The sequence below is a fragment of the Cydia strobilella genome, chromosome 4, assembly GCF_947568885.1.
Source record: "Cydia strobilella chromosome 4, ilCydStro3.1, whole genome shotgun sequence".
Classification (NCBI taxonomy): domain Eukaryota; kingdom Metazoa; phylum Arthropoda; class Insecta; order Lepidoptera; family Tortricidae; genus Cydia; species Cydia strobilella.
In genome coordinates, this window is record NC_086044.1 from 17,574,458 (window position 1) to 17,583,975 (window position 9,518).

At 34.6% G+C, this 9,518-nt stretch overlaps 3 protein-coding genes across 3 annotated transcripts; 1 reads left to right on the forward strand and 2 right to left on the reverse strand.

Annotated features, from left to right (window-relative positions):
• Nucleotides 1–750: 750 nt before the first annotated feature.
• On the reverse strand, nt 751–5,202 carry LOC134741174 (uncharacterized). Its single transcript, XM_063673947.1, has 4 exons — nt 4,754–5,202; nt 3,561–3,711; nt 3,059–3,149; nt 751–2,864 (listed from the first exon to the last, which is right to left on the reverse strand). Exons 1-4 carry the CDS (start codon nt 4,946–4,948, stop codon nt 2,825–2,827), a joined length of 477 nt encoding a protein of 158 aa, XP_063530017.1. The 5' UTR covers nt 4,949–5,202; the 3' UTR covers nt 751–2,824.
• Nucleotides 5,203–5,502: 300 nt separating this feature from the next.
• Nucleotides 5,503–7,196, forward strand: LOC134740735 (secretion-regulating guanine nucleotide exchange factor). Its single transcript, XM_063673329.1, has 3 exons — nt 5,503–5,671; nt 5,748–6,603; nt 6,682–7,196. Exons 1-3 carry the CDS (start codon nt 5,654–5,656, stop codon nt 6,954–6,956), a joined length of 1,149 nt encoding a protein of 382 aa, XP_063529399.1. The 5' UTR covers nt 5,503–5,653; the 3' UTR covers nt 6,957–7,196.
• A 41-nt stretch (nt 7,197–7,237) lies between these two features.
• LOC134740736 (coiled-coil domain-containing protein 43) lies at nt 7,238–9,342 on the reverse strand. The gene is made up of 4 exons (XM_063673330.1): nt 9,159–9,342; nt 8,849–9,070; nt 8,607–8,752; nt 7,238–8,378 (listed from the first exon to the last, which is right to left on the reverse strand). Exons 1-4 carry the CDS (start codon nt 9,321–9,323, stop codon nt 8,306–8,308), a joined length of 606 nt encoding a protein of 201 aa, XP_063529400.1. The 5' UTR covers nt 9,324–9,342; the 3' UTR covers nt 7,238–8,305.
• Nucleotides 9,343–9,518: the final 176 nt, after the last annotated feature.

A 9,518-nucleotide genomic window follows, 5' to 3' on the forward strand; every position in this document is an offset into this window, starting at 1 on the left:
GTTAAGACTTTCACAGAAGTCACAGATAATTACATGCGATTTGCGTTACATTGCGACATTTGATCAATCGATTAAATTCACAATTGCACCTTACTTAGCCTTAAGGTGCTTCTAGACGGGCTATACTTTTGAAATGTATAACTGCAACAGTGTGGCTGACAACACTGCCGGCATTTGCAGCCAGACTAGGCAACATACGATAATATTTTAAGTATGACTCGGCTATTATGGCCACGCATTTTTGATATGGCCGATGTATTTTTATGGCGTGTACAGGTTTCCAGTATGATCGCAAAGCAATCGAAAATACTGAAATGTTTCCCGGCTAGCTCTATTGGTATCTCGCTATGCGACATAAGTGCGTCCCTTTTTGCACAACTTGAAGTTTGCTGAGAGTGACGCGTGTCAATTCAAGTCTATTGTTGCATAGATCAGTGTAAAGACAAAAAAAGCACAGAGCTATAGTGTTGCAAATATATTGACGAGATATAGTTGGTCAAACCAATTTGTCAGTCAGTAACAACACTAACAACCAGGAAAATTATACTCATCCCTTTCTTTTGGGTGCAGTACTAGTCTAAGACAAATATAGTATGATTCTCTCCGTCTATGTTCGAAATGAGACAGTCCTTTGACAAACTATATATATTTTCCAGCCAATTGTATGGCAGCATCTGGCCGGGATATTGGCGACAATGTTGTGGCCACATATTGCAGTAAATTAGCTATAGTTTGTCAAAGGACTGTCTCATTTCAAACATAGACAGAGAGAATCATACTATTTTTGTCTTACACTAGTACCTACTAGCACCCAAAAGAAAAGGATGATAGTTTTATTTTTGTTCTTATTTACTGACAATTTGGTTTTACCAACCATATATGCCCGTCTACCGGCTTCTTTAGAATGTGATAGAAGCCCTTTATGTAACTAGATTTTACTGAAGCAATTGCCATTAAAATCAGATTAAGCGTTTCAAGAACTTGCATGCAATATTCGATACATTGCTAACTACAGAACAGAGTACAATGAATTCAGTCGATCAACCACATACCGCAATATTAATGTATTCGTCGCGACATCTATTGTCGAGTAGCAGTACTGATAATTCCGCTACTTAACGCTAGATGTCGATCATGTCGATTACGAAAATAAGTCGCTTTGATAACAAAACTGATGTATGGGTTATATAACGCTGGAGTTTTTAATGAATTGAATGTTTCTTTATTCAGGTAATAAAACCATTGTATAATCTTAAATGCTTATAATTTATGTTATGACTATAATTTTAACAACATCCGTTTTTTTATTATTCTTGTGCTCTTGTCAATTTTTGACGTGAGGATGAAAGAAGAAGAGTCATTTAAGAACAGAAATGTTCGTCTTTACATAACCTCCTTGGTTCGCTTATTGACATGATAAAAAAATAACTCTATTGGGAGTAATATTGGCTTATACTTGTTCTTTGTACGATTTGGTTTCACGTTATACTTAGTCTGTTTTGAGTTGAAGATTTGCAATCTTACCAGAACGCTTTTAAATAGGTATAAAGAAAAAATCCAAAGAAGACTCATTCACGATTTGTGTGAATATGTTTGTGGACATTTAAGCTATAACCTTTACACATCTCCCACTATCTAACTAGTTAACTCTTTGGTTTAACCTGCGATGATACCTGAGGATTGTGTTTGCACGAGACCCACACGCATTAAAACATTATTAGTTTTCAATTCTTAATTATTTATTTTGGTTTTCAGACAAACCCTACTATAACATAGGACAAACAAAAGTACCTACATGTACAAACGCATTAATCTTAAATATGTTTTGATAAATAATAAAATGATATTATACATAATTTTATATGAAATCGTCCGAAGAGGTAGGACGCTTAGTTTTAAAATTAAAAAAAAGAGGGTGGGTACTTAATCTTAGTAGTCCCAGAGATTTCTAAAATAAATTTGACCACTATTTTCTTTAACATTCAGTGAACAGATATGTATCATCTAGAAGAAGTAATTTTTCAGAAACTGAAATTAAAGGTGTTGCAAGTTCCTGAAAGTTAGCGCGGATTTATGAGAATTTTAAGAGTTCAGTACAAATTTCGTGCCAGCTCTTATGAATCAATCTTATGCGTGGTGGTTTTCTAGTAAGATATAGCTTAGTTCAAAACAAAGTCTTGTTTAAAAATATACTTATTTCACATATAACAAAAAATAATTATACACTGATAGGTAAGCCTTCAACCACACCATAGTCAACCATAACAGACATAACATACACTCATTTCATTTTCACTCACAAAAAACCTCAATTAAACTTAGACAGTAGCCTGAATGTCACATCTACATAAGGTCAAAACAGGTACTGTCCGCGCGCGAATTTGGTGCACGGATGAGGAATGTTAGGAATGTTGGGCGTCATGACAGAGTGGTGTCATTTTGACGTACGGGCGCGGCGCACATGCACCCTCCCACTTCCTCGACCTCCGAATGCACGGAATTGGCGCGCGGACAGTAAGTGTGGCTGCAGGTTAAGTGTAGCTGGCCTTCACATTGGGGCCAATTTACACATTAATTAGTGTTTATTGCGGGTTCATACATTTGCCACTAAATGCAAGTAGACAATGTATGAAGTTTCAATAAACACTAATCAAATTGTAAACAGCCTTACACCTTTTAACACATCAAGCCTTTTTACAAGAATATTTATGCGTCCATTTTCCTTTAGCACTTTAAAATCGTAGACCTAATAAAAAGGCCTTCATAACTAATATTGTGTACAACAATACTAACATTTTCCAAATCATGCTGCAGCTGGTTGAACTCATTTCTTTCTAGCTAATTCTTCTAACGCGCTGGCTATCCTGAAAGCAAATGATATACATACAATTTAGTTATAAAATAACAAATCATGCACTATTTTGAAATAGTATGATTCATCCATCAAATATCAATGCCTTTTTTTATGTAGATACTTATAAATTTTAAACCATTATGTCTATCATGAGTTTATTTAGCCTTGCTACTGATCAATAAAATTGAAATACATATATCTCACCTTGAAAGGACTTCTATCTTCTGTACCTTATATTCCCTTTCCACTTCCAACTTATCTCTTTCTATCCTCAGAATTTCTTCATCAAATGAAGCTGAAAACGGTTAATTTTTTTTTTTTTTACAATAACGTATATTTTTAGTCAGCAAAATCAAGCAACCTCTGAAGAGCACTATGGCACAGAACTATATTTTTAGATAACGTTTTTAATTTCGTATGTTTTTATAATATATACGCTAGCCACCCATAGGCCTACAAAAAGGTATCCCATTCCATTCTAATTTGTATCTTTTTTTGACAAATCAAAATTGTATTTATCGTAGAAAATTTTGATGTCCAGGTGGCTAGAGGATATAGTTTGAGTACCCCTTTTTAGACAATATTTTGACTTGACATTATCTAAATAACTGAAATCCAAAAATTTTGTAATCACGTGTAAGAGCTTATGTTTTGTTTTCCATATTAAATTAGGCATGTTAAAATTATTAAAAAAGAAAACAATTACCAAATCTTTTCTTTGGAGGCATGTAATCACCATCACTGTTCTGACCATCAGCATGCAAGTTATCTGAACTAGGTCCTACACTAGTATCACACAAAGAATGCTGCTGTTTGAGGGCCCGCTTCTTTGTGTTCGATTTCAGGTCTCTCCAGGTCTAAAAATGTTAAGGTTCCGATACAGGCAAGGGAGATTCACAAGTATGATTTAGCATTAATGTATAGGGTGAAGAATACACCAAGAAATTAAACAAAAAAAATACAGAATAAGCCAAAATAGAAGTTGGTGACACATGTTTTAGGTTAATATGGGTCAAAACTATTTTAGTTCTTGTTTTTTACCACTCTTTCACACTTGTATTTGTGTATTCTATCAAATAATTTAAAAAAGTCGAGTGCTATTGCATGTCTTTCTAGCTGTAGATTATAACTTACATGTGGTATTTTCTATAAAAAGGGACCTTATTGTCGATGGCGCTTATGCCATTATAAACAATGCTCCGGTATAAATACAATGCCGCGCCACGCTGTGCGGCGTAAGCGCCATCAACAATAAGGTCCCTTTTCATAGAAAATGCCCCACATGAGAAAAAATAAAAAACGAATTTCATCTCATACAAAAAGCTACACTGTGACATTTTTTGGGCAAAAAACAAGACAATGGAAATAATTTTGACCCAAATATTGAACACTGCCGGTTTAAATAAAACAAGGATAAAACGGGAAGATGGTTCTATTTTCTTATAGGTCTTCTACCTTTTTTGTGTCAAATAATTTGGTGTTTTTATAGAATAGGATAGAATAGAATAGAATAGAACATTTTTATTCAACATCACATGAAATGGCAGAGTTAACAGATAGCGTAGTACATTTTTTACAGATAAACCTTAAATTTAGACTTACAAAACTAAGAAATTGAGTTGCACATATCAGAGAGAAATATTCATGCGTGTTAAATAGGAGCTTGCCTCAGCATAATGTTGCAGTGTATTTACTACAACGCTGGTTTTCAGGCAGACCCTAACACACAAAGTACATGTACAAAGTACATTATCTCTAAAACCAATCTGTCTGGTAGTAGGGAATGCAAACCAGTAAAAAAATGTATAGATTATTAATCTAAATATTTACTAGTTGCATTCCCTATCTGGCAGCTGCAGTATTATAACAAGGAGGAAAATAACAAACTATCAGTTTTACCTGTTTCCATTTTTCCGTAGATTTAACAGCGCCGCCCATAGAGTTAAGCATTGAAGTGAGGTCTCGCCACTGAGCCTCTATGTCTTCTCGCTCAAGCCCTGAACTCATGCCCTTGGCCACTTCTGAATGTTCTTGCATGTAGTCCATCAGTGCTGACACTTGGGCAGCGGTGGCATGCCTCTTTGTAGTATCCATTTCTCTTAATAACGGCTTATCATGTAAATAAATGTGTAAATCATCTATTAGTCCTGTATTTAAAAGGACAGTAAAGTTGTCGGTCGACGATTGTTGATATGGTCCAACTAGTCTTTGGTTTTAGTAGACCATCCACTGTATCTACCAGGTTATTATGGGACGTACGTCGTTTAGTCTACATGACGTGTTATTGTATTTATTATCTAATATTTGTAAAAAATTTACGGCAAAACACTCATTTCCTTGTCAATCAAACAAAAATTGTTTTTTTTTCGTCCACAACACACTTCCACAGACATGTCAAATTAAATGCTAAAGACGAGACGAGATACTATGAAGTTGACGGATAAACAGACGAAATCACGTTAGCCAACATTAAAGCCGTAACAAACCATCGCACCACGCGATATCTCTTTCTCGCTCTTACTTATGGGTACATCACACAATGACCTTGGTGCGGTGCGATGGTATGTTACGACTTTGTTCGACGACAGCAAAAGAAATTGATAGTCAATGAAAATGTGAGAAAAATACATCTGCCTTTTGTCAATGTCAAATCATAAATGTTTTCAACGTTATCAAATTGCAAAATGACGACTAAAATAAAATAAAATAAAATATTAATAAATGTATGAACCTGAGAAGTGCAACTGGTGACTAAATCCAAAATTTATTTATTCATCTTTTAGTTTTCAGTCATTGAACATGTCACTTTGGTCATGGGTAAGAAGAAACCTTTTTTTATTGTCTGATTATATTTTTATCGGATTCCAATTAATAAATACATTTTATTTTAAAGGGTGCCAACTCCCACGGTCAATTAAGCATCGGTGAGACTAACGAACAAGTTCAAACTCCTACCAATGTAGTATATGAATGTTGTAACAGTCATGGAGTGCAACAAGTCGCGTGTGGAGGTGGTCATAGTCTTCTGCTAGACAAAGACGGTAAACTGTTTTCTTGTGGCTGGAATATAAAACTGCAACTTGGAAAGGAAAATGAAACTGAAATGTTTGAGAGGGTATGGAAATTAAGTGGCATTAAATTCACAAACATTGTATGCGGTTGGGACTTCAGTTGTGCTGTAACTGATGACAATTTCCTGTTTGTATGGGGCGCAAACAGTAATGGGCAACTTGGATTACCAAAAGAACACTTTACAGATGTAGTGAAACCCATCAGGTTACAAGTTAATGCATGTTCCGTGTCCATGGGATTAAGGCATACAGCTATTGTCAACTCCAAGGGTGAAGTGTGGATCACAGGATGTGGGAAACATGGACAACTTGGCTTAGGTGAAAAAACTTTGCAATCTGATAGATTTCAAAATGTTCAAAAAGTTGGAAAGATAACTCACATTGCATGCGGGCAAAACCATACAGCTGCATGGTGTACAGAAGAAAAAGCTTTATATGTTTGGGGGGACAATAAGCATGGACAGCTGCTACTCAGTCCTGAGAAGTATAAAAAAATATACACTCCACAAAAAATTGATATTGATGTGAAACAAGGAATTAGGAAGCTTCTAAGTGGCTGGACTAACATGTTACTGTGGCTTGAGAATGGAACATTACTTTGCTGGGGACGGAACAGTTATGGACAACTAGGAACTGAGGAGCCTTTTGTGGGAAAAATCATTAAAGTCAACTTACCAGGTCAGTTTTCAGAGAACATTGCCTATTATCCAAAAGCATACCTAAGTTAAGATTTTCATTGTTTACTTCTTGTTTCAGATAACAGATTGGTCCAAGATATAGCGCTAGGATCAGAACATACAATCTGTTTGGCTACAGACAACACCCTGTGGGCTTGGGGTTGGAACGAACATGCCAACACGGGCACTGACTCAGGGGAACATGTGTTTAAGCCGACACAGGTCCTTTTAAATATGAAACCTAGTGAAAAAATCACACAGATTTATGCTGGTGGAGCTCACAATTTCATATACATTGAAGATACTAATCAAGAAGTGGATCAAGTAACTGAAAAATCAGTAGATTGTGATTAAGGTCTATGTGTAAGAACTTACGCAAACTTTCTAGTCATACTTAACTAGTATTACTTATCTTCATGTTTATGGTGCTAAACCAGTTTTAATTGAATATAAGTGTTATAATAATTGTCACTTGAGTAAAACCACATACAGACAATTATAGGTATCATAAATAAATAGCATAATTATTAAGATGAAAATGAAATGTTACTTGTAAAAACTTTTCTATGGGCCCTTTTTGCCTTGAAATAAAAATTTCTATTATTTTTATTATAGGTATGACAATAAATAAAACATTATCTACAAAATGCAATTTTTATTACAAAATATTACACATGTTTCATTATTGTATATATATAATAAATAACAACTATTAAGAATAGTGAAAGCACTACAATCCATATATTTTATTATTTTTCACTATTTCAATACAAAGGCAAAATACTGTAAGTTACAAAAGAACTGGTTAACCTATCAACATAATTATGAAGCATTTAGATTAATAGGTCTCTTAATACAATTAACATAAAATGAATGGCTTAATACAAACTCTTGACAGAAAATAAATCATTTACTGAAATGATAATCTTTGCATGTAAGTTGATGCATTTTTAGGGTTCCGTACCCAAAGGGTAAAAACGGGACCCTATTACTAAGACTCCGCTGTCCGTCTGTCTGTCACCAGGCTGTATCGCATGAACCGTGATAGCTAGACAGTTGAAATTTTCACAGATGATGTATTTCTGTTGCCGCTATAACAACAAATACTAAAACCAGAATAATATAAATAGGCCTTTTCCGCACAAGCGACATGCAAATAATAAACCAATATGAAATTTTATGTAATTGTAAAAAAGAAGCATGAAATAAAGGCTATTACTATTACTAATATAAATATTTAAATGGGGCTCCCATACAACAAAAATGATTTTTTTTGCTGTTTTTTTTTTCGTAATGGTACGGAACCCTTCATGCGCGAGTCCGACTCGCACTTGGCCGGTTTTTCAATGTCAGTAGATGTTAATCATAATCATTAATCAACTTTTTACAGACATTCTCGAGAGCGTTTATAAATGCAATTTGGTAAGACTATGCAATACAAATCAATCTTTATACAAGAGTAAAATGTCTTGGAATTATATTGTTGTAAAATACAGTGAACATGTAGGAGATACTACTGTTAACATACAACACTATTTGTTGAGTGCTTGTTGGTTAGACAAATAATAATTTAGTTACAAATACTTTGACAGATTCATGATGGCAGCTAAATGATAATTCCAAAACATTTCAATATCTAGTAGCTTTTTCTATTATTATGTAATTTGGAGCACCCTAACAACACCCTGTAGACTAAGAAGTTGCTACCTCTTCCTCTCTCCCTTTTGTGTTTTGCGTTTTTCCTTCTTTTCTTCCTTTAGTTGTTTTTGCTTTTCTCTGGAAACAATATGTGATAAATTCAATATTGATGTTCTTAAATCCATACTAAAAGGGTTACTACAAGTTCTTGGAGAAAGTTACTAAAAGTTGTCACATGCTAAACAGCAACTTTAATTTAGCTGAAAGACCTGATACTAAGTATGGTTAATTTACGAGTTATACTAATTGCAGTGGTGAATATGTTAAGAGGCTTTGCACAATAATTCCGAAAACTATAAAATTCACCTATCCTCTTTATCCTTTTCTTTTTTACGCTGTGCATCAAGCCGGGCTTGTTCCCGGCGCTCCCTGGCAGCAGCTGCTACATCCAAAGCATTGGTGTTCTTAACTAGGTCAGGACTCTCAGTTTCTTCCACATTTTCTACATCAGCCTGAAAGATAAATGCCAATTAATAATGTTTCTCATTTAAGTATTTATAAGTGCAATTTTAATTAATAATGATTTATGATATGCATTGCCCCCCTACCTCATTATCTGATAGCTGGCTATACTGAGATAATATGGCTTCCCGGATCTTTTTCTCTTCATCTGTGTATTCTCGTCGCGTGGTAGTGGCGAGGGACTGAGATTCCAACATCTTTGTTAACTGAATGTCTACATCTGTCGCTGGTTTGGGAGCTTCTTCCAAAGGGCGACTTGATTCCCATTTTTCTAATATTTCAGTGACATGGATTGATATATCATGCTCCTGTAGATTACATCAAAATATAATTGAGACAATTATTTCATTAAAATAGCTGAAATAACCCTCACGAAGTTGAAAGTCCACGACTTACCACAATTTCAGACAGAAGACCCTCTAAAGCATCTCTTTTTTCGTCAATGGTATCTTCACCTTCCAAAATTCCTGATATATAAGATCCAAACACACCTTCATCGGTTTTTAATGATTTTAATTTATCATTTAACCACGGCTCAAAGTCGGTTACCGCTGCCGCCATATTGACCAAATGTCAATAATGTCATAATGTCAATGTTGACAAATTTCGACTTAAAAAAAACTAGATATCACAATTATTTCAACGTGCTTAACAATGTCTTAAACAGCTAGAGATCAAAAACCATTTGAAATTGTAATATACGGCAGGTTTTTTAAATAAAAAAATAATTTATTTCTTAAAATTGTGTACAAGACA

Excerpts from the sequence above, each read along its gene's own strand:
- LOC134741174 (XM_063673947.1), bottom strand. The coding sequence starts at position 4,948 with ATGGATACTACAAAGAGGCATGCCACCGCTGCCCAAGTGTCAGCACTG. Across the intron at positions 3,712-4,753 it reads CTACGGAAAAATGGAAACAG|ACCTGGAGAGACCTGAAATC; the intron begins GTAAAACTGATA and ends TAACATTTTTAG. Across the intron at positions 2,865-3,058 it reads AAGATAGAAGTCCTTTCAAG|GATAGCCAGCGCGTTAGAAG; the intron begins GTGAGATATATG and ends ATTTGCTTTCAG.
- LOC134740735 (XM_063673329.1), top strand. Across the intron at positions 6,604-6,681 it reads CATTAAAGTCAACTTACCAG|ATAACAGATTGGTCCAAGAT; the intron begins GTCAGTTTTCAG and ends TTCTTGTTTCAG.
- LOC134740736 (XM_063673330.1), bottom strand. The coding sequence starts at position 9,323 with ATGGCGGCAGCGGTAACCGACTTTGAGCCGTGGTTAAATGATAAATTA. Across the intron at positions 9,071-9,158 it reads GTCTTCTGTCTGAAATTGTG|GAGCATGATATATCAATCCA; the intron begins GTAAGTCGTGGA and ends TGTAATCTACAG. Across the intron at positions 8,379-8,606 it reads GAAAAGGATAAAGAGGATAG|AGAAAAGCAAAAACAACTAA; the intron begins GTGAATTTTATA and ends TATTGTTTCCAG.